This window comes from Pan paniscus, chromosome 1 (assembly GCF_029289425.2).
Source record: "Pan paniscus chromosome 1, NHGRI_mPanPan1-v2.0_pri, whole genome shotgun sequence".
Taxonomy (NCBI): domain Eukaryota; kingdom Metazoa; phylum Chordata; class Mammalia; order Primates; family Hominidae; genus Pan; species Pan paniscus.
Genome location: NC_073249.2, coordinates 44,911,378 through 44,934,565, shown reverse-complemented (window position 1 = coordinate 44,934,565; position 23,188 = coordinate 44,911,378). Strand labels below are relative to the sequence as shown.

The window sequence follows — 23,188 nt, the reverse complement described above, 5'->3', positions numbered from 1 at the left end:
GTGAAGACCTCACCTCCACTGAGCCCTCCCACTCTGAGAGCCCCAAACCTACCAGTCACTCACCCTGGGCACGATTCCCTTAACCAGCAGACTGGGGCTGAGTGGCAAGCGGCACGAGCCATTGAGGGCAAAGAACTGCTTCACCTCCTCCAGGCCTGTGCGGAGGATTCCCTGGAAAGAAGGGGAGGAGTACAGCAGGGGTGAAATGGAGGGTCCATACTGAGAACCAGACCTCTCCCAGGGGTGGGTTCTCGGTAGTAGTCGGTATGAAAACCACCCCGAGAAGTGTGGACACCCTCCAGAAGATCCTTAAGGAGGAGGACCCCCTACACCCCAGCCTGGGACTGTACGCTAACAGCAAGACCAAATAGCTCTAGAGGGGAGCAGATGGCAGAACAGCATGAAGCAGGCCACAGTGCACAGAGAGGGCAGGCTGTCTCTCAAGGGGGAAGAGCTATTTAGGCTTCTGCCAAAAAAAGCTAACAATCTGGACGTTGATACAAAATCTCTCAATTTTTAAATGTCGTTAACCAGGAACACTGCTGGCTGGTTACAATGCCTTCGTACAAACAGATAAAGGTGTCCTCTCTGGGTGGCATCAGGCCTGAGCCATGGGTCACAGCATGGTGAACAAAATATGGCTGGATTTCAGCCCTCACTTGCCCCTTCTGGCTGAGTGCTCTTGTGCAATGAACAACTTACACAACTGTGCTTAGCCTTTAAAACAAGCAGCTAAATAAATTTCAATATTTTACAGGACAAACAAAACACATCCACAGGCTGTATCCAGCTTGTGGACTGCCTGTTTACGGCCTACAGTTTCCAGAGTCAGCTGCTCCCCGCTCCAAAATCAAAAATCGTCACGTGGAATCTTGTTGTTCAGGATTCCTAAGAAGAAACTGGCTGCCAAAGCCCTGGATGAGAAATGGGTAGGGGCAGCCTCACCCCACTAACCTGCCTTGCAGATGGGGCTGCCTCCCGGACCTGCTGGGCCAGTTTGGCCAGGGCATTGACAAGCCAGCACTGGCGGTTAAACTCTTCTCTCAGCCCCTTGCCACAGCAGCACAGTAAGGCTGCCAGCAGATACTGGTAGCGGATGCTGAACTGAGAGTCCTTGAGGCCGTCCTTCAGTAACCTGCAAGGCAGAGGGAGTCAGGAGTCAGGGCACTCCAGGGATCAAAGGCAAGGGTACAGGGGGAGACAGAGTCAGGCCCAGCTCCAACTCACTGCAAAACCCACCCCGAACTTGGGAGGGAAAATACATTCTGTATGTACGGCTCATATGGAGATGCTCACCTGTGCCCATACCCCAGTCTGTGCCCTCACTCTGTCTTTAAGTAGAGTTCACAGCCCCTCTGCATCTTGTTTCTCCTTTCTATTTCTGCCATGTGTGGGTAGAGGAGAGACAGGATAACATAATCCTCACTATGTTACATGGGGTGAGCTGAGACCCCTGAGGAAAAGATGCTGCTCCAAGGCCACAGGGTAAGTCAGCACATACTGAAGCCCGGACAACTCAGTTCCTTGCCCTTGCGTGCCTAAGAGTGAAATACTCCTACGTGAAAGACACGTGTCTACCTCCCACTTTTCTACATGCAGTTTTACCAGAAGAAGTAGTGAGTCACTCTCAAGTCAGACACAGCTCGTTTCAGGAGGAAGCGCACCAACGGGCTGTCCAGGTAGCATTCATACTTCAGGGCCTGTTTCGGAGAAAGGGAGAAAGAGAATATGAAGCTTCATTAACTGCCTGTAACCTACACTTATTATTATTGCACTGGGATCTCTGGTTTCTAAGGGGCAGAATGCAGACTCACTTGGGATATTGGGGATGGGACCAGCAAAACTGGAGGGAGGACCAATCCACCCACCTGTACCAGCTGGGGCAGGTAGTCTAGCAGCTCAGCATCTGAGAGTGAGCCAATCCACTGCACAGCCATACGACGCACCTCCTGGTCCGGGAAGCTGCAAAACAGAGCCCAGTGCCCTGACAACCTAGCTGCAAGTTGAGGCACAGCTGTGAGCCCAGCACCCTCACACCTGGGCTTCAGAGGCATGGAGAAAGAAAATGCAATGGCCCTAGATTCTGCTAAAGTCACTAGAAGAATCCTTAGCTACTTCCCTGGATAGCAACCCTTGGGAATGAGCCTTCTTCACGGTCAGAGTCTGCCTTGAGCCATGGGGGAACAACTGGGTAGCCACTCTCACTCCTTGGAGGATTTAAAGAAAATGGGACAAAGTCCTCAACCTTACTCCAAAGATTTCTCCCTTGACTCCCACTGTGCCAGAAATTCCTGCCGTTGGAGGGCCCTGATGTGGGTAAAAGCATTATTTTGTCTTGTTAACATCCTTTAATGCAAAATGTACCACGCAAATAACAGAAAATCACAGTATTTTATATAAGCCAATAAACCTTGGCAGAATTAGTTTAGCAGAGATTAACAAAACCATTGGCTCAAAAACTCCTTAAGGCAGGTCACATGGATAGGTACATTTTGATTACTGAGAGTGGCGAGAAATAAGCAGGAAATCCTGGGTACCATCTAGAAAAGGCAGCCCTAACAGATCTAAGACTGGAAGCCTTGGGTCCCAAGAGAACCCTTCAAGAGAAAGAGGGAATGGGCAATGATTAAAATAAAACTAAGTAATAAGGATTTCAGTTACACAGGCGTATGCATTTGTCAAAACTCAGCCAATGTACAGGTAAACTTTGGGTATTTGCTTATGTATAAATGTTGCCCCAAAAGAAAAAAAAAAAAAACAGAACAAACATCGAGCTCTAGTTAATGATGTGCATGCCAAAGCAGGGAGTTTAATGGTGTCTGTAATTTACTTCAAAATGTATAAAAAGTCTGGGCATGGTAGCTCACACCTATAATCCCAGCATTTTTGGGAGGCCAAGGAGGGAGCATTGCTTGAACCCAGGAGTTTGAAACCAGCCTGGGCAACATAGTGAGACTTTATCTCTACAAAAAAATTTTTTAAATTAGTCAGGTGTGGTGGTGTGCACTGTGCACTTGTTGTTCCAGCTACTTGGAGGCTGGGGCAGGAGGAGTGCTTGAGCCCAGGAGGTCGAGGCTGCAGTGAGCCATATGCATGCCACTGCACTCCAGCCTGGGTGACAGAGCAAGACCCTGTCTCAAAAAAAAAAAAAAAAAAGCATAAAAAATAAGATGGATAGATGGATGGATACAGCGATGGATAAATGAAATGTACACAATCCAGCACACAGAGCAAATGCTAACAATAGAATCTAGGTGGTAGGCACATGGGTATTCACTGTACAATTTTCAATTTTGTTGTATGCTTGAAAAATGACAATATAACATTGGAGGGAAAATGAGAAAGAAAAAGCAAAAAGGAGAAATGGAAAATCCCTGAATATCCACACCCACTTTACCATTTTCCCCAGGGCTGGCTCAGATCACTGATGGGCAGTGTCGTGCCCTGGCTTCTACAAGAACACATAGTCAGAAAAGGCAGATGTTACAACTCACGTGGCATGCAGGAGCCCCAGGGCATCCTGGTGGTTCATGTGGGTCCACTGCTTCAGGAGAGCATAGATGTCAGGCAGGCAAGCCCACTCCCAGCTGGGGGCGCTGGCGAGCACCAGGGGGAGCGAGCTCACCTCCGAGTGGCAGTAATATCGCTTCTCCCACAGGCGCTTCTTGTCAGCATCAGTGAGCCTGGCGGGCACACGGAAAGGAGAAGGTGGTGGGAGGGTAGGGGGCAGTGAGAGAGAACAGCATCAGCCAGGGGGTGCAGCCCTTACCCTCAAGGGAGTGCTGCACACACTGCAATTCAGCGGTTCCCAAGCTTTGCTGCATATGACACCCACTTGAGGGGCTGAGTGAACACCCTCGCCATGCCTGGGTCACACCTGATACCAGTTAAGTCCAAATGGCTGGGGAAGCCAGGCATCAGTCTATGCCACAGATCACCAGGTGATTCCAATATGAATCAAAGTTTGGGAACCAGAGCCCAAATCCTATCTTTGATCCCAACTCAGGGACATCTTGGATGGAGAATGCATGGGCCAAGGGCACCGAATCTGCTACCCCTCCTGCGGATGCCCTGAGGGCACCACGCTCAATAGAACCACCAGAGGGCAGTGGTCCCCCACCACCAGGGTCTGTGCTGCTGAGAGGCCTCCTGGGGCCTCCAGGGACCAGCTGTCGGCTTTCAAGGACCTGCAGCTAATTGGGCCTTGCCTGAGATCAGGTGTCTAATGGGAGAAGGGAGCTGAGGGTCTAATGAAGTGTAGTCGGCAGAGTGGGGGAAGGGAGGCCTGCAGTCGCTCAGCTACTCCAGCTACTTGGGGTGGACATCAGGGACAGAGATGAGCCCCATCTCTCTCATGCCCCCACACACACAACACACGCACAGGGCTGCGCAGGAGCCAGAGAGGTAAACAGAGAGCAGACAGCGGAACCAGGTCCCTCCAGCTCCTCCAGTTCTGTTCTCACCCCTCCTTCTCCAATCCTGTGAAAGCAGCAGCCCCAAGGATGAGATCAGCCTGGACTCGCATACCCCTGAGAGCTGCCAGCTTGCCTTGACACCTGATCCTTTTTGGAAAGTGACAGGGCCAGAAAAATTCAAAGGCTGTTGGTGTGGAAGGGGCAGGAGGTGAGAGCAAGAGGTGGGGGCAGGGTGGTGGGGCCAGCTGCCCCAGTGGACAGAAGGTAGTAGATAGCACATCTGGGATGTGGGGCAGAGCTCTGGTCCTCCTGGGTAGCTGAGTCTGGACCAAGTCCCTGGGGTGGGGACTTGGGTATTCTCAGATCTAATTTCCTGACCTTGACCTCTCCACTTTTCCTAGTGTCAGCTGATGGAAAAAGGCCTGGGGGCTGCCTCCACTTCCTGCTGAGGTGGCAATGCCCACCCCTTCCCACCTCCACTCCCAAAGCAGGAGGACGGAGACTCAGTGCTGGGAGGTCAGATGAAACATGACAGATTCAGTGGGGGCCCGGGTCTCACCAGTACAAGGACTCTTTCTGCATGATGTCTTTAAGCTTGCGCTGGTCTTCTTCCCGGAGGCTGCCAAACTCATAGCGAGGGCTGAACTTGTCTCCAGGGGGGCTGGTGAACTTGATGTCAAAGGCCGAGGTGGGGAAGTCAATCTGGGGGATGAGATCAGGGATGTGAGGAGAGAAAACAGGCAGCGTGTGTGGACTCCCAGCTTCTTTCTCTCACCCCAGCATTCCGGCCTTGTCCCTCCCTTTCCCTCAGGTTCTTTGTAAAATAGCCCTGTTAGACTTGGTGATCTCTAAAGTCCTTTCCAGCTATAACTCTCAGCAAAAAATGAGAGGGAAACAAAAAGAGAAAAAGAATGGACATGTGAGGAAGAGGTTCGGTGGAGATGCACCTTGGTGAGGGGTGAGGGGACAAGCCCCAGCCAGAACTCTGAACAGAGGTGTCACCCAGCTGAAACACGGGGTGCATCCAGGCTGAGTCCGGGGTGACTTCCATGGGGTGCCAGAGGACACTGCTGCCAGAGGGGAGGCAAGACCACACACTGGGAGAAGGCCCTGGGACACTCGGTCCCTACTCTATGCCACCAGATGTTCATCCTACTAAAGTATCAGAGCTGAGTGAGCCAAGTCTCCAAAGGAGGTCTACTTTCTTTCATTCAAAAAACTTATTTATTTATTCATTTATTTATTTATTTTGAGACAGAGTCTTGCTCTGTCACCCAGGCTGGAGTGCAGGGGTGTGACCTCGGCTCACTGCAACCTCTGCCTCCCCGGTTCAAGTGGTTCTCATGCCTCAGCTTCCTGAGTACCTGGGATTTACAGGCACCCGCCACCACACCCAGCTAATTTTTGTATTTCTAGTAGAGACAGGGTATCACCATGTTGGCCACTCCTGACCTCAAGTGATCCCCCTGCCTCAGCCTCCCAAAGTGCTGGGATTACAGGCATGAGCCACCACACCCAGCCTCATTCAACAAATATCTATTGAATCCTAACATGTGCCAGGCATTTTCCAGAGTCTGGGCATAAAGCAGCAAATAAGACAGACAAAAATTAGCCGGGCGTGGTGGTGTGCGCCTGTAGTCTCATCTACTCAGGAGGCTGAAGTGGGAGGATGATTTGTGCCTGGGAGGCAGAGGTTGCAGTGAGCCAAGATTGTGCCATTGCATTCCAGCCCGGGTGACAGAGATCCTGTCTCCAAAAAAAAAAAAAAAAAAAAACCTGCCTCAGGGAGCTTTCATTCTATGTCAACATTCATACTCCATACCAAAGTATCTCATAACCACAAGAAGGGGAAGCTGGGAACTGAGAAGTGCACCTTGGGCGTGACCAGCTCCTCCTCTTCTCCCTGGAGAATAGGTCCATCCTGCCAAAGCACTGAGTCACTGGCAGGGGGAAAGGTGTCCCCTCAGGCCCCAAGAGGACACAGGTCAGGTTTGATCAGACTTAGAAGTATGAAGATTCAATACAAGGGACTCAGAAGCTGAGCCCTGAATGCAGAGGGTCTCAGACCCCATCTTCAGGCTCCACGAAATCAATTTAACCTCCAGGAGATGGGAGATGGATACCCCAGAGCTCACCTCACAATCCACATCTAACCATAATCCCTCAGTTGCTTCAGTCACATCATCCTCCCATGCTTGAAGTTCTAGCACTCTCTCCTGCTGTCCCAGCCCAAATCTCCAGGAGAAAAATGTAGAGTTGACTGGAATGGTCTTGCTGGTGACTGGGAGGGAAGGGCTAAAGCCTCACCTGCAGGATGACACTGTCTGGCTGGTGGAAATTAGGTGCACTCCAACGGGCGCTGGGATTTTCCTGTGTTGCTGGCCACAAACCCAGAAGCTTCCGGCCACAGGTCAGGACCCTAAGAAGGAGGGAGAGTGGGAAGAGCTGCTAAAGTGGCTAAGCAGAGAATATTTCTACTGCTCCCCCAATCCAAAAATCTGCCTTTTCTGTTTGAAGCCACCATCCAACTCCCCTCTCATTCTCACCGTGGACCATAGCCTCTTCCTTCTCCCAAGTCCTGTAAAAGCTTATGCCCTCCAAGAGGACTTGTGAGCTAACCACACCCTGGTCTGGATGACTTGGTGGCAGGGATGCCTTCATGAGGTGGGGAGGCTGGGCTAGATGACCTCTAAGGTTCTTCCAGTGACAAGACCAGATGATCTATTACCCAAGCATTGCTTTTCCATGTATCCTCAACACGGTCCTGTGCCACCAGAACCGCTCAGTGGCTCTTGGTTACATCAATAGTCCTGGTCACCAGTTCTGTGCTTGGGGATCCTCTGGACTTCACCAGTGAGCCTCACATGGCCAACTCTCCCAAGGCGCACTGGCCAGTGCAGCAGCCAGGCCCCTTTCTCTGTCCCCCTCCTCCCCTTCCAAGGCCAAGAAGCTGTACCCTGGGGCTCACATACTGCCTGAAGTTGAAGAGTGGGGTAGTGACCCAGCCCAGGGCTTCAGGCACCCGCCGCTGCTTATTGGCCTCTGAGGAGCTCCCCGGTGGGGGGATGGGCAGAGCATAGAGAGTGGCACACAGCAGTGTCTCCCGAGGCAGCCGGTTCACCTGCACTGGGAAGCAGATCCTATGGAGGACAGGAAGTCAAATTAGGAGGGGCCACTCCTGTGGCTTCAAGCAACAGGTGGCCCAGGAAGTCAGGCTGAGGCTGAGGCTGAGGATACAGGGTTCGGACATACTCCCTGAGGAAGCCCTCCCTCCTGCAGAACCAGGAGAGGTCCCAAACTAGGCAAAACCCCGACTGGATGTTCCCAGAAGCACAATGTGGTGTCCTTGGAGCTTTGCAGTAGAGTGAGGCAAACATCCCGATTTTGAAGCTACCCGTGGTGCCTGGACAGAACTTGCTTAGCAGAGCCACCTCGGAGTTCAGGTGATGACACGTCCCATGTTGTCAGCCTTGCTCCTTTCCTTGTTTTAGGATTTCCGCAGAGGGTCCGCAAAGCTACTCCTTTTGTCCTCCTTTTCCATTTGACAGTCCCCATCCCTCCCCCACTTCTTGCTGCTGAGAGCCACCAGGAAGAAGCACCATGTTCTCTGCCCTCGGTTCACCCTCCCCCACAGCCCTCTCACTTGTCCTCATAGGAGTCCCCTTCACCTAGCCCCAGGGACACACAGTGGGTTTTTCTCACCCCCACCCCCAAACAGATTCAAAGCCAAAGGGACAAAGAGGAGGGGTTTCTCCAAGTCCCCCAGTGGTGAGAAAGCCAATGGCAGGGCCAAGAGAACTGAGACACATAAGCCCCACCACTATTCAAGCCCATAAGTTCTCTCCAGGTCCCTCAGTCTGAATCACACCTAGCCACTCCCTCTAAGCTCAGGATAAGGAACTGCTGGGTGGGGTGAAGTACACAGGGGAGGGGAGCTGTGGAAAGGCAGGGAGGACCCACGTTACCTTTCGGGGAAGCTGTCCCTGGGCCAAAGTCCATACTGTCACACCCTCCTGGCCAGCCCAGGGCCCAGCAACTTCTATGCCAGAGGGCGCAGGGGCAGGGCGGCCACCCCCAAGGTTGGCAGTTTCATGATAAAGCAGCCTGCCTCCACCGCTGTCCTCCAGAGGAATCTCCACCTAACTGAGGCACTCCCTCCAGCCCACCACAGACTGGCAGAGCCCTGCTCTGTCCCAGCTGCCTCTACCCTGGGGGCCCACAGCTATAATTAGGGCCCCTCCAGCAGCCAGCAGACATGCCAGGCCAGGGCTTGGCTGGAGGTGACAAAGCATGGCTGCTGAGCCTATTTTGAGAGTTAGCTGATCCCTGGACCGCTACAGTGGGGCAGAGAATCAGCTGACCCCATAGCAAAGGGGAGAGGGAGCTGGTCCTGAGCCTTTCTTTTCACCCAAGGAAGAAGCTTCCAGCTTCGTATCTTAAGGAAAAGGGGAGTGAGAAGACTTTATGAGTGAAACCAGAGCCAGCCAAGGCCCTCTTCCCTTCAGTCCTTGGGTATATCTGGTATTCCACAACCTCTCCCACAGATCTTCACCCAGGGCTGGTCAGGATAACGATTATGTTGGCTGCAGCCCTTACCTTCCTCCCTGAGAAACCCCTCTCCTTCCTGCAGCCCATTCAACAACATCATATCACACAGGCTGCCTCCTCCAGGAAGGATTCCTGGAATGTGCTGGTTGGCTCCAGTCCTGGTTCTGCCACTCACAATCCTGGGCAACTTAATTCCCATCTCTGTGCCTCAGTTTCTCATCAGGGAAAAGGGGAACATAGCTTCACTTGCATGATGTGTGTGCAGACTGTGTACTTTTTGCTATGTGATGCTGTGGTTACTGCACTGGCACTGGCTTATACAGATAGTATTTTCATGCGCACGTATCCCCATGTATCAGCCAGTCTGTCAGTCACTTGGAACAGAGAAACCAAAACCAAGAGGGCTCCCCAGCTGAGAAGCCTGTGCCAAGTACTTTATTTACAGTGTCCTAACTGCTCCTCAAACAATCCTGTAGGGTAGGCCCTATTATCGCTACCATTCTAGGTTGAAAGACCTGCCCCAGGCTGCAACTACGGTAGGAAGGAGAGAATGACTGGCCCAAAGACTGTCCTCTGAACGCTGGCACGCCTTCCCCCAAATGTCCTGGTCTTGACCATGAAGGGCCAAGAAGTCTCATTCGGGGCTTCTGGATGGACAGTGCAAGATAGTGCCCTTCACAAGGCTCTAGGCAGGGGACTGCCCCTTTAAAATTCAAGGTAGGGATCTCAGGGAACAAAATGAAACTCATGGGGCAGGCTGGGCTGCCTCTCTACCTCTGATACTGTATGAGAAAAGGGTTTAAGGCCAATTTTTTAAAGTTCCTCCTGGGCCAGAACACTGTGCAGCACCCCTTTTTTTTTTTTTTTTGAGACAGGGTCTTGCTCTGTTGCCAAGGCTGGATACTCACTGCAGCCTTGACCTCCCAGGCTCAAGTGATTCTCCCACCTCAGCCTCCTAAGTAGCTGGGACCACAGGTGTATGCCACCACACTTAGCTAATTTTTTGTATTTTTTGTAGAGATTGGGTCTCCCTTGTTGCCCAGGCTGGCACCCCTTCTCTTGACAGCAGCAATAATTGTGACCAAAAAATCCCAAGGGAATGGTGGAACTCAAGGGCCATTTAATGCAGCTATCCTCTGCCTGCAAGGAGTTTCTCCTGTCCTGGCAGTTGTTTGCTTAAGGACCTTTAATGCACACCCCATGTCCTTTTTTTTTTTTTTTTTTTAAGATAGGGTCTCACTCTGTTGCCCAGGCTAGAGTGCAGTGGTGTGATCATGGCTCACTGCAGCCTCGACCTCCCAGGCTCAAGTGACTCTCCCACCTCAGCCTCTTAAGTAGCTAGGACTACAGATGCACGCCACCACACTCAGCTCATTTAAAATAATTTTCTAGTAGAGATAAGGCCTCTTTGTGTTGCCCAGGCTGGTCTCAAATTCCTGAGCTCAAGTGATTATCCCGCCTTGTCCTCCCAAAGTACGGTGAGACTACAGGTGTGAGCCATCGTGCCCAGCCATATACACCTTTATTGCTCTAAGAATTACCTAAGTGTGAAGGGCATGAGAAAGGGTCCATTTTCCCAGTTGTCCATCTGTAAAAGGACCCACCTCTTCCAGCATCTCCAGATTCTTCATCTACCTATTTTGCATCCTCGGCCTCCCCAGGACCCTCCTCAGTCTCTTTAATCTGTGCTCCAAATACTTAGCTTGCAGTGCTGCTCTGCAAATGAGGACTCTAATATAGTCAGTGTGGGGAAGCAAAGCTGGGGGCAGCAAACAGGGGATTTTCTGACTGACTGGAAGGAAGGTAGAGCATAGCACAGATGAAGCACAGGGCAGGAAAACCCCTGCGGTGCCCCCATTCAAGCAAGGCACCCTCTCCTCCGTTTCCTTCCTGCTTTGCTTGGCTGACGCCTACCTTCCCGACACCAAATTATTGTTTACATGTGGTGATTAATACTACCTTGTGCTTTTGGTTTCATATTTATATTTATAACCCACCTATCTCATCTCGATGCCATAACTGCCTCTGAGTGAAACAAATGTCCCCATTTCTCAGTTTGAAAAAATGAGGCACAGAAAGAATAGAGAGAAAGTAGTATTCGAGACAGAGCTAGAAATAGAGGCTCACTCCTGGGAATCCAAGCTCAATATTCTTTCTCTAGACAACCCTCCCTTCTCTATATATAAAGGAAAAAGCACAGTCTCCTCTCCATAGTCTACAGGAACTGAGGGAAGAAGGGAGAGGATGAGAAGCCCTCCAACTAGTTAAACTCTTTAAGGGAGACAAGATCAAAAAATAAAGTATTATTAAAATTAACAACTAACATTTAATTTTTTTTTTTTTTGAGACAGAATTTCGCTCTTGTTGCCCAGGCTGGAGTGCAATGGCATGATCTCAGCTCACTACAACCTCCACCTCCCGGGTTCAAGCGATTCTCCTGCCTCAGCCTCCCTAGTAGCTGGGATTACAGGCATGCGCCACCATGCCCGGCTATTTTGTATTTTTTTTAGTAGAGACGAGGTTTCTCCATGTTGGTCAGGCTGGTCTTGAACTCCCTGCCTCAGGTGATCTGCCCACCTCGGCCTCCCAAAGTGCTGGGATTACAGGCGTAAGCTACCGCGCCTGGTCAACAACTAAAATTTATATGTTTTTTATGGTTTATAAAGAGCCTTTATAGATACTTCTCATTGGATCCTCATGACAACTTGAGAAGTGGTAATTATACTTGGCTCCTTTAAGAGTCAGGGAAGTGGAGGCCAGGCGCGGTGGCTCACACCTGTAATCCCAGCACTCTGGGAGGCTGAGGCGGGCAGATCACGAGGTCAGGAGATCGAGACCATCCTAGCTAACACATGGAAACCCCATGTCTGCTAAAAATACAAAAAATTAGCTGGGCGTGGTGGCAGGCGCCTGTAGTCCCAGCTACTCGGGAGGCTGAGACAGGAGAATGGCGTGAACCCAGGAGGCGGAGCTTGCAGTGAGCCGAGATCGCACCACTGCACTCCAGCTTGGGCAACAAAGCGAGGCTGCCTCTCAAAAAAAAAAAAAAATGAGTCAGGGAAGTGGAGACTCAAAAGGTTGAATGACTTGTCCAGTTAGGGTTAACAAGGAGCCTGGTTTTATCATTAGTCCTGGACTAGTTATCTGGCCCCAGGGATATTTCAGAGGCTGAGCAGGTCTACAGTGGCCTGGGCACTGAAGCCTGGGGGAAGGGCTTACTGCTGGTCCCAGACGATGAGGTGGAAGAGGTACTTGGAGAAGTGAGCTCTTCGGGTCTGCAGGGGGCTGCACAGCTCCTTGCCGCCGTGGCTGAGGGAGCAGGAGAGGTAGAAATCTTCATAGCTATAAAAGAAAGGGAGCAGGTCAGGACACCCAGCTCCCAAAACCAATCACCCAAACCTATGCGTCCCTCTAAGGCCAAAATCCATTTCCCCTGGTAAAACTCTCAGTCTCTGAGGGCTGTAACACGGGATCTCCGGATAGGACAGCCAAACTGGATGTAAGGAAATGTGCTCAGGCCAAAGCAACTCAATCTAGATTCCTCTGCTCGGTTTTAGGCTCCATTCTGAGTCTTGTTGTTTTTCTTTCTTTAATGGGAACCGGCCACCCAGCCTCTTTATAGAAAGCTCCAGCCCATGGAGCGTCTGTGTGTGCGTGCGTGTGTGTGCGTGCACGTGCATGCGCAAGTGAGAAGGGTGGGGGAGGAAGACGACATATGCCGACATGAATGCCAACACACGGGGGTCCCTGTGGCTCATGACAGGTGCCTGACAGAAGAGGTCAGAGAAGGCCCCGGTTTCCCAGGCTGCCTCCTTTGTTCTCTGCCAATCGCCCAGAGGAATACATTAAGTGAGGAACAAAGAGAGAAGGGGAAGGGGGTTGGGGAAAGGGGACCGGCAGGGGCGGGGTAGGGCCCAGTGCCTATTCCCTCAGGCCTTGGATGCTGGGGACCCAACAGAGGCGCTGAGGATTTTACCAAAAGAACATCCTCCTCCACCCACCCCTGCAGGCCTAGAGAACCCCAGACAAAGGGTCAATCCCACCTCCCCACCCCCTCCCATTGGCCAGGGAGCGTGCACTCTATCTGGGAATCGGCCATCTGTTGCCATGTCTCCTTCCACTGGTCTTGGATCTGGAGGGGGCAGGGATGCAGAGGCAGCCAGCACCAAGAGGGAATAACAGGATCTTCTTCATCTCCTAAGGGACCTCCTCTCTCCTCTAGGATGTCCCCAGCCCAAGTCCTCCTCAGGCACTTGGCTCACCCCCGCAGCCCCATTGCACCACAATGTCACACAATGCCACACATCCTAAGACTTAGGACAGTGGTATTACATGCAGATAGGAAAAAGCCCTGGTGGAGGTCAAACTCAGCTTGCTCCCTAGCGGCTACTCAGCCCTGGGCTCACCTGGTAGCCCAGATGATGGGGATGCGGTGGGTGGCATAGACAGTGAAGGCCAGGGACCTGGCGAAATGGCAGGCCTCCTGGACCAGGTCATGCTTGCGGCTCCCGGGCACTGCCGTCTGGAAGTCTGCGTTGAATGTGTTGCAGTACAGCTCCACTAGGTCCAAGATGGCAGCGGTCAGGGCTTCCACGACCTTCTCTGGCAAGGGAAGGGGTCAGAAGGGAAAGTCATGAGGCCTCCACAAGCCCTACCTTGTTGCCATGGCATTGGCTAGAATGGGATGGCCTAAGACAGTGGTCCCCAAATGCTAGTCCGTCTCTAATAGCTGTGACAAAGTTCACCCATCTGCGGTGAAATGAGAAAAAAGCAGAAGCATGTCATGAGCTTTTCATAAAATGACAGTTATACAATGTTAAACATAATCCTTATTTTTATGTATTGCTACTTAGCATTAAAATGTCCTTTCTTTTAGGAAACAGTGTTAATAATTATTGTCAGTTGCTTCAAAAAAGCAAAAGTCAAAAAAGTTTGGCCAAGTAAAAGGCTGCCAATTCTCTCTTGGTCCCCCAAATACTTTGGGGGACATTTTACTGGTCTATGAAATCCAAAAGACTGGGAATCACCATAAGAATCCCAGGGATGCCAAAACAAAAAACAAAACCAAAACAAAGGAATCCCAGGGATATAGGTCAGTCTTAGGGCAAAGTTCAGCTTGAAGGGCACAACAGGGGAATCCTAGAAAAATCGTAGGGAAAATTCTTTCTCATCCTCTCCCAAGGCCCACTCTAAATCGGAAAGGTAGCAAGTGTGAGCTGTTGGGAGAATAATCACAATCAACCCAAGTGGGAGGCTTCCCATCTGGATCACAGGGCTAGTGCTGCCCCACCACCCCACTCCCACACTTCTACCCCCTCATCACCATCTCCCAGGGACACCAGGAGGAATGACTAGGAAAAATAATAAGAAAACACTTTGTGGAAAGAAATGTGCTCTCCAGCTGTATCCACACCTCATATAGGAACACACACACACACACACACACACACCCCCCCCAGCCGAACTCCGACACATAAATCAAGGGGGCCAGGCAGAAAAAGGAATCTGGGCAGAGACTGCAGTTTTCGGCAGCCCGACTGGATGAAGATGGAGAGCAGTTCCCTTACCTCGGTTTTCCCTCACAGCCAAGACACTGGGATCCTGTTGGGAAAAAGAAGAGGGAGGGGAGCTTCAGGGCCATAGCCTTTTTCGTCACAGCTGGAAGAAGGGCTTTTCACAGCTGCGCTCATCTGGACCAGAATGGGCTGAAATGTGAGTAGCTGAGAATCCCCAGAGAGGATAGAGTAATGGTTTGTACCAGATCTGTATGATGGACAGAGTGAGCTGATGGAGGATAGCAATCATCGTGTCCACCCTTCTGAGATATCCCAACCCTCAGGCTACTCGGCTGCAGATCACAGTGCCTATGGTGCTGGCCCTGTCTGCAGAGCACACAGCCCCTGCTGGAGTCCTGGAGCCCCTGGATCTAGAGAGATTTTCCTCCTGGTTTGTTTTTGCACCCTGATGGATATGCAGACTGTCAGGCAATGCCTTGGTGACTGTGAATAAAGCCTTTACTGGCCTGGGCTCTCAACAAGCAGTCCCAGGTAGCTCTCCCTCAACCTCAGGAAGAGGAGACACACTTGGCATCCATTTCTGAAGAGCTCTTGCGGTTGAATTCCTTAAACATAAAAGATGGAGGTGGAGAGAAGCCCCTTTTTAGTGAGTGAACACCTACACACCCTAGCAACAGGCAACTCAGTTACCTGACAGTATCCCTCTCTTCCTTTCCCCTGCTAGCACCCTGGGCCCCTTTACCTTCTGAATTTTAGGCTGCATGCGGGAGGGGCAGGGGGGCAGCTGGTTGAGAGCATTGGTGATCTCAGGGGTTTCCACGGCGGCCAGGGCGTTGCAGATGGCCTTGACGGACTGGACCACCCTGTCAGCCTTCAGTGGGAAGTCTCCCTGTGGGAGGTGGCACAGTGAGGCTGGCAGGCTCTGCTCTCATGCTCTTGGTCTCCAACCCCTCCCCACCCCAGTCTTTAAAGGAAAGGGTTGGGAAGAGTAGAGAGATTCATGATCCTCAGGGGTAAATGTGCAATACATTTTATTTTCAAATATTCATCATCAGCAAATAATCTCTCCCACTGAATTCAATGGGCCACGCCCACATGCCCCAATTCTTTCAGCCGTTCCCCTTGAAGCTCCTCCTATCTCTAGCCTCTCTCTATAGTTAGTCTACTTATACTATACACATATATACAGGGTCTCTCCCAGAGACTGTAGAATTTCCAGACAGATCTCATCTCATTTCTACAGACATGCCACCGCCATAACCTCCCCTCTGGAATTATGCTCCTGGAATTCCCTCACCTGTCCAGCTCTGATTACCTATGTACATTTAAATCACAGAGCAGCTAAAATTCTACCTCCTGCATAAAGCCCTCCCTGGCCAATCCCGTTCCTCTAGCATCCTCCAGGAGCCCTTAATTAATTTATTACCATCCTGTTCTGTCTACTAATAGCTTTGTGTTACTATTCAATTTTTCTAACAAGAACACAAGCTCCCCAAAGGCTACGACAATTTTTTTTTTTTTTTGAGACGGAGTCTTGCTCTGTCACCCAGGCTAGAGTGCAATGGCGCGATCTCGGCTCACTGCAACCTCTGCCTCCCGGGTTCAAGCGATTCTCTTGCTTCAGCCTCCTGAATAGCTGGGATTACAGGCGCCTGCAACCACACCCAGTTAATTTTTGTATTTTTAGTAGAGATGGGGCTTCACCATGTTGGCCAGGCTGGTCTCAAACTCCTGACCTCAGGTGACCCACCCACCTCAGCCTCCCAAAGTGCTGGGATTACAGGCGTGAGCCACCGCACCTGGCCAAGGCTATGACGATTCTTACACTTCTCTACCCATCGTAGCCACTAGCAAAGGGCCAGACCAGCACAGCACAGGTGTTCAGAGAGCTTCCCCCGCATCACTGGAAATGTTCAAGCACAGGCTGCTGGAGAAGGGATTCTGGCAGTGACTAGACATAATGCTGAACCCCTCAAAAAGGAAGCGTTTATGACTACTATTAACTGGATCAATGAGACAGGGATTGGTTTTTGTTTTGTTTTTTGAGATAGGGTCTCACTCTGTCACGCAGGCTGGAGTGCAATGGTGTGATCATAGCTCACTACAGCCCCAAACTCCTGGGCTCAAGCGATCCTCCCACCTCAGCCTCCAGAGTAGCTGGGGCTACAGGTGTGTGCCACCATACCTGGCTAACTTTTGTATTTTTTGTAGAGATGGGGTCTTGTTGTGTTGCCCAGGCTGGCCTTGAACTTTGGGGTTCAAGCAATTCTCCCACCTCAGTTTCCCAAAGGGTTAGGATTACAGGCGTGGGCCATCACACTCAGCAAGGGATTGTTTTTGAAGATCACTGTCAGATTTTCTTTGGTGTTGTGACATTTAAGACAAATGTTGACTCTCATGGTTTTGAGGCTTGAGACTCCGCATGAATCCAAGTGGGGAGGGCTCTGGCCCTCCCTACATGTGAAACCTTCTACCTCCTGATGGTTTCCTACCTGCGATAACAGCAAAACAGAACCTCTCAAACTGGAGGTTTCTGACATTGCTCATAGGATGCATGCTCCAGTGTACACCAAGTGCAGCAGCTGGGGGGTGACAGCTCTAGGTTCCTTAGCTCTGGAGACATCCTATTCCAGAGAATGGGACCAGCATGCAGTTTCCGACCTGCTTCTTCTATAGAGGAGCAGAATCCCTGACTACGCACTTGCCGTTGCCCAACATCTAGTAGTCTTAGTTTGCCCACGAGCGAGGGGTTAAAAAGAAGTGCTCTGCCAACAGATTTTCAGGCTCCACCCAGACCCCTCATAGTGCTGGGTGATCCCAGGAGGACTGAGGAAGGGGAGAGGAGGAGCTTTCGGGCAGCAGGGCCAGCCCCTGGATTCGTACTCACATCAGCCAGCAGGAAGGCATCCACCTCATTGTGGTAAGTGTCGAACAGAAGACTCAGGGCCTGCCTGGGAGTTGGGGGCAGGGAAAAACCACAGGAGAGGTCATGAAAGACCCAGTGCCCTGGGAAACCCATTTTCTCCCTCCCTCTCCTCAGCTCACACTCTGATTTAAAGGAGTTCCCACTCTTTCTATATGTCCTGTGAAGACTGAAGGAGGGAGAGTCTTTCTATTCTGCCACTTCTCGCCTGGAGAGAATGATGGCAAAGTTCCAGAGGGAAGAGATGAAACATGCCTGGAGTGGGGATCTTCTCTGATAAGATGTGTGGGCCCCAACCCCTGACACCTGCAAGAATCCCTTAGCCCTGACAGAAAGGCAAGCAGGCACATCTGATGGGATCCCTGCACAGTTCCTGTTTGGAGCACATCCAAGATGGTGCCCACACTCACCTGCTGATGGTCTGCTTGACAGGCCTCTCTTGGAGATGGACGAGGTAGTTCAAGGTGGAGGGGCTCTGGTCATCGTTCACCTGTGTAAGAAGTGACCTATTCAGAGAGGGGCGGTGCCCTTATCTCAGCCCAGCACTCCCACCCCCCTCCCACCTGATGTGTTCTATATTGTATTCCCATTCCACCTCCCCAGCCCTGGGCAACCCTCCACCACCCTCACACGAACCGTCCGGGCCAGGTCACTGCGCACAACCTTCTGCTCCATCAGCTGTAGCCGAATGTCAATGTCAAACTTGCGGCAGTATTGGATGTACTCATGACTGCCCAAGGCATGCTTGCTGGTAGGGTAGAGGGACAAGACCATTAGCATCCTGGGGACTCAGTGGCAAGGGAGATGCATACCTTAGCCTTGGGGAGAGACATACAGAAAGAAGGTTTAGGTAAGGGGGTAGTACCTGTGTTGTACCCTACTTTGGCTCCTAGAAAAATGTCATGGTAGAGCTTAGGAGAAGGAACAGAGGTCTATCTAAACAAAAGCCACCTAATATACTTAATCCTTGGCCGGTATAAATATTGACTCTCTTAGATATTTATTACCCGTGTAGTAATCACTGGTTCACTCCAGGGCTGGGAACTGTTGGAGAGAGCAGGGAAACAGAGGCACATCACAGGGAGCAGTTGTTGAAGCCCTATCTTCTGGGCCTCTGTATAGGGGACAACCAGGAAGAGACATGTGACATGTTGGAGTCCGCCTGTGCTCAGGCTCCAGGGTGGGAGCTCAGCGAGAGACCCCTCTTCCAATGCTACCAACTAGGGTGCTGAGGCCAAAAAAACTTGGGGCAAGCCTACCAAGCCTCCAGATCAGTGTCCCCACCCAACTTCTTTTTCTGCCTTCCATCTGTTGGCCCTGCCTGCTTGTGAATAACCTTACAAATTTCTATGACTTCTTGAAAATTCCCAAATGCATGCCAGTCCCACCTGCTCAAACACCCATGTGTGAGACTCCCCCTTTCAGAGAGAAGGCCTAGGAGCCCTCAGCGATCCAACCTCTTCCTCTCTCCCAAATCACACCTTCAACAGCAAGGAAACCCAAGAGGAGGGGCAGAGGGAGAACTACCTCCAGGCCAGCACTGCAGGCCTGGGCCTGGCCTCAGCAGCTGGGTAACAGAAGCCGGAAAAGGACTTCCTTCCTCAGCAGAGCTGGGAATCTAGGCCAGAAATGGAGAGGAGAGGACAGGAGCATAAGGGGGGCAGTATATGCAAAGGCTGGCGGAGGTGCAGGGCCCAGGGTCGTCTAGGTCCCACGAGGACTCGAGTGAGGGGTTCTCCACATCCTGAGAGGACCAAATCTCCGATCTAGGCCCTCTCAGATCTAAGACTGAAGTGCAGCCAAAACCTGGAGGTGGTGAGGCTGGGCTGCGGGGCTGGGCCTGGTGGGAGAGCCTGGGAGGAAGGAAGAGTGTGGTGGGGCTGGGGGAGGTGGCAGGAAACCCAACCCTCCCACGGGACTGCCTCAAGGTTCTTATCTGAGAGCAGCCTGCATCCTGAACCCACTCACCCCCTCAGTATCAGCCCCTCCTGCCAGGCAGGGGTAGAAAATCTCAGGGCTTCCTTGGGAACTAGCAGATTTCTGGAACCCCCAGAGCATCCTTTCCACCCCCACCCCAGGCAGTTGTCATGTGTTGGGGGGCTGGGGGCTGGGCCAGGAGACAGCATTGTGCTTTTCTGTTGGGTGGGAGTGGGGCTCCTAGGCCAGGAGTCATGCACACAGGTCCCCTGGGGACTTGCTTGATCTTCTCTGTGGAAGGCCTTCCTCTCTATGCATTCAAGTGAGAGTATGAGGGGTGTGATCTGAGGACCACTGACCCTGTCCCACCTCACTAAGAATATTTCACCTGAGTCTTAGCAGGAAGGTAGAACTTGATAGCTCCCATTACCTCCGGACCCAGGGGCTCCAGGATTTGGGGTGCTGCAAGGGAAATGGCAGTATCTGTGCAGCCCAGAGCCCTAGGACTTCTCTCCGTGGGCTGCTCCTTCCCTGCTGGTATTTACTGATTGCTCACAGGTCATTCTCACATTTCACCCTCACTGCAGCTCACAGAGGGCCCTGAGCATCAATCAGCCTTCACAACTAGTAAGTGGCAAGTCAGAATTCAAACCTGTGTAATGGTGTCAGCAGGAGCTCCAACTTACCCACTATGTCCCCTTGTTCCCTTCTAACAGGGGCAGGCCACCTGGCACTCTCTCTGCCAGGCAACCCTGAGTCTAGGACCCCTCCTGTTCCTCTAGGGGAAAGTGTGTACATAAGTGAGTTTAAAGGTGGGGCACATTTGAAGGGTACCCTGGAGTTGTACCATACAGAACCCTGCCCCTTTCCTTTCCCTTAGCTTCCAGATGAGGAGGCAGAGGCCAGAAAGGACCCCACAATATCCTTAAATTTGAAATAAGCCCAGATAGCTGGGCACAGTGGCTCACACCTGTAATCCCAGCACTTTGGGAGGCCAAGGCGGGCAGATCACCTGAGGTCAGGAGTTCGAGACCAGCCTGGCCAACATGGTGAAACCCAGTCTCTATTTAAAAATACAAAAATTAGCTGGGCGTGGTGGTGCTTATGCCTGTAATCCCAGCTACTCAGGAGGCTGAGGCATGAGAATCGCTTGAGCCTGGGAGGCGGAGGTTGCAGTGAGCTGAGTGAGATGGCGCCACAGCACTCCAGCCTGCACGACAGAGTGAGACTCTGTCTCAAAAAAAGAAAGAAGTCCAGAAATGAATCTTCCATCCTGACTGCCAAATCTTATGCTCTAGACATAGATCAACCATCCTTGCATCTAGACCTGAATGTAAGAGAGAGAAAAAGCAAGCAGTGGCACTTATAGGGCACTCCTAAGAAGTGAGACACAGGTCTCTCCTTTCTCTATTCCCAAAATGTGCTTCCTCCAAGTGGACAGAGATTGGGGGCAGGAGCGGCTCTGAAGCCTAAGAGAGGAAAGCAGATCTTATCTGTCTGCTGTCACACAGCTGTACCATCTGAGAAGTGATAACCTTGCCCCTGCCTCTCTTCCACTGCAGCCCTCCAGAGCCCAGGGTAGTGGAAAGGGGGTTGCCTCGGCTGGTCCACATCAGACTTTCCAGGGAGGCTGCTTTCCAGAGAGGGCACTGGATGGAGAGGAGCTGGAGGCACGCCTTTGGGAGGAGGATAACTAGCTGCACGGGCCAGCTGGGGAAAAGACTTGTTGGCAGGAGAATGGGGAGAGACAGTAATTGTAATTTCTCCCCTGGGCTCCACAAGGGAACTTCTGCCCAGTCCTCCTTTTGCCCCAGCCATAAAAACACCACACATAATCTAGAGCAGGAGATACAGCACTACCCATATAGTCTCCCCAAGCCCACCCCTCCCCACAAATACACACATCTCTCCATAAGCAGAATCTGCAAGCAGATATGACCTAGTCTTTGCCTAATCCCAGCTCCAAGCTCTTTCCACAGCAGACTTGGCTCAGGACGTCAGCCAACCCTGCTGGAAGACAGAGCTCCTGGGGAAAGTGCTACGTGGCCGAGAGTGTGCCCAGAAAGCAAGAGTCTTGACTGTGGGATTGGGGCGGAGCTGCCAGGCCGGTCCCAGCACCAATCCCATGAAGCCCCCTCACAATCTTATTACCAGGAAGGCAGGGGCTACCTCCCACCCATTCACTCACTTCTGCAGGAACTCCTCCAGCCCGCAGGGCTTTAGCACAAAGTCACCCACGTCCACATTCCTCAGGTCATCATGGGTGTAGCACAGGGTCTGGTAGATAAGCAAGTCTACAGTGGAGGAACCTGTGAAGGGTAAGGTAGGGGGAGCAATCATGATGGATGTCAAGACAGATGGGTCTCAGTTTCCCCACCCTGATCCCCCTTCCCAGCTAAGTATTCTCCAGCACCATCACCAACCAGATAAAGCAGGCAAGTAGTTCAGAGTTGAGGAAAGTGACTGCACTAGAATGCTGGCCCCAGAGCCAGCCCCTCACCCCCAAAGGAGCATCCTCACTGCCCTTCATCTGGGCCACAAGACGAGGTGGAAATCGAGTCCAAAACACAGTCATCCCCACCCCACTTCAAGGGATGCTCACATCCTCTCCCCACTCACTAACTTACAGTTGCAGGTGAAAGTGAGTGCCTCTTGAAGCCTGTCACACAACACAGTCACCTTCAGGTTGACCTCATCCCCGAGGTGCTCTGGGCTAGGGGTGACAGCACTCCAGACATAGCCAGTGAGGAAGTAGTCTTGGATGTCAGAGCCAGATCGAAGGCTGTACAGGAAGAAAAAAAACCCTCACTGTGCCTTTAGAAGAGAGTAGTCAAGAAGACGTGTGTTGGGAACCTCATGCTCTGAGGCTCAAGAGCCCCTCTGTCCCCACTCAGCCCAGCCCTCCAAATTTGCAGGCCAGGATGGGGGCAGTGGGGTAGCAGCTCTGAGAAACCCCCTTCTTGACACTTCTCTTATAATTGCAAAATGTTTCCCACCATTGAATAGTACAAATAGTTCTAAAATGACAAAGCTTTCCATGCTAAGTTTAATGGAAAATTTTTTATGAATCCATTTCCTTTCTCTTTTAGTTCCAGATAACACTCTTATCGCCAGCTGGGGTGCATTTGCTCTTAAGGGCAACTGAGGGTCATACTCTAGAGTGATCAGGATACTTTGACCATTCAATGGAGGTTTCATGAATTTTGCTAAAAATGTGAGACTTCTAAGATTTCAAAAACCCTGCAGACACTTGTTGTAGGAAGCATTTTCATAGCTATGAACTGAGATTTACTTATTATGGTGCTTCTTCCCTCCTAAAGAAAGTTTGGAAATGGATGGCCCCCCTCCCGATCCCCCACAGCCCTCCCAAATCCCCTGCCCCATTCTTTAACTCTTACATATCCAGCATGTGGCAAAATGCAGCAACCTCCTCATCTCTCTCTTCTGAGACCTCAAACAACTCATGGCCATTGGCAACAGTGTGGGGCCGGGAGCCCACCTTTAAGAGAAGAGCAGACGACTCAGTGCCTTTTTCCTCATGGTGTCCCCTCCCTATGAGGTACTCCAGACCTAAACTCAAACTCTAGATGAAAAGACTTTCTAGTCACTCGACATTCAATGAAAGGGGCACAAGAACATATGGGACATCTGGGAATACATGTATCTGCTGTCCTAGGAGACCAGGAGCCAAGTTGAAGAAGGAGGCGAAGCTCTGGCTGAGATGGACAAGAGTGTGGCCAAAGCCACTTCAGGAGGGGACAGTCTGATAAGCGTGAGGCAGCCAGTAAGGCAATCCAGTGCTGTTGGGCCTCTCCTGCAACACGGGCTTTCCGGGGGATTCTCCCAGAGGCGTGACAGGGAGCAGAGCA

General features: G+C 51.5%; 1 protein-coding gene across 4 annotated transcripts in view; it reads right to left on the bottom strand.

Moving 5' to 3' along the window:
* PIK3C2B (phosphatidylinositol-4-phosphate 3-kinase catalytic subunit type 2 beta) overlaps positions 1–23,188 on the bottom strand; it is a 78,358-nt gene that overhangs the window by 25,927 nt on the left and 29,243 nt on the right. For all 4 annotated transcript variants that reach the window (XM_008976576.4, XM_055109324.2, XM_063597701.1 and 1 more), the window contains 18 exons: positions 22,718–22,818; positions 21,947–22,101; positions 21,508–21,628; positions 18,039–18,150; positions 17,813–17,892; positions 17,367–17,430; positions 15,222–15,368; positions 14,531–14,564; positions 13,370–13,565; positions 12,183–12,305; positions 7,388–7,555; positions 6,723–6,834; positions 4,975–5,117; positions 3,495–3,683; positions 1,869–1,962; positions 1,606–1,700; positions 955–1,135; positions 64–171 (listed from right to left, as the gene is read on the bottom strand). In XM_008976576.4, coding sequence (XP_008974824.2) covers positions 64–171; positions 955–1,135; positions 1,606–1,700; positions 1,869–1,962; positions 3,495–3,683; positions 4,975–5,117; positions 6,723–6,834; positions 7,388–7,555; positions 12,183–12,305; positions 13,370–13,565; positions 14,531–14,564; positions 15,222–15,368; positions 17,367–17,430; positions 17,813–17,892; positions 18,039–18,150; positions 21,508–21,628; positions 21,947–22,101; positions 22,718–22,818 — 2,223 coding nt within the window. The remainder of the gene's footprint in view (positions 1–63; positions 172–954; positions 1,136–1,605; positions 1,701–1,868; positions 1,963–3,494; positions 3,684–4,974; positions 5,118–6,722; positions 6,835–7,387; positions 7,556–12,182; positions 12,306–13,369; positions 13,566–14,530; positions 14,565–15,221; positions 15,369–17,366; positions 17,431–17,812; positions 17,893–18,038; positions 18,151–21,507; positions 21,629–21,946; positions 22,102–22,717; positions 22,819–23,188) is intronic.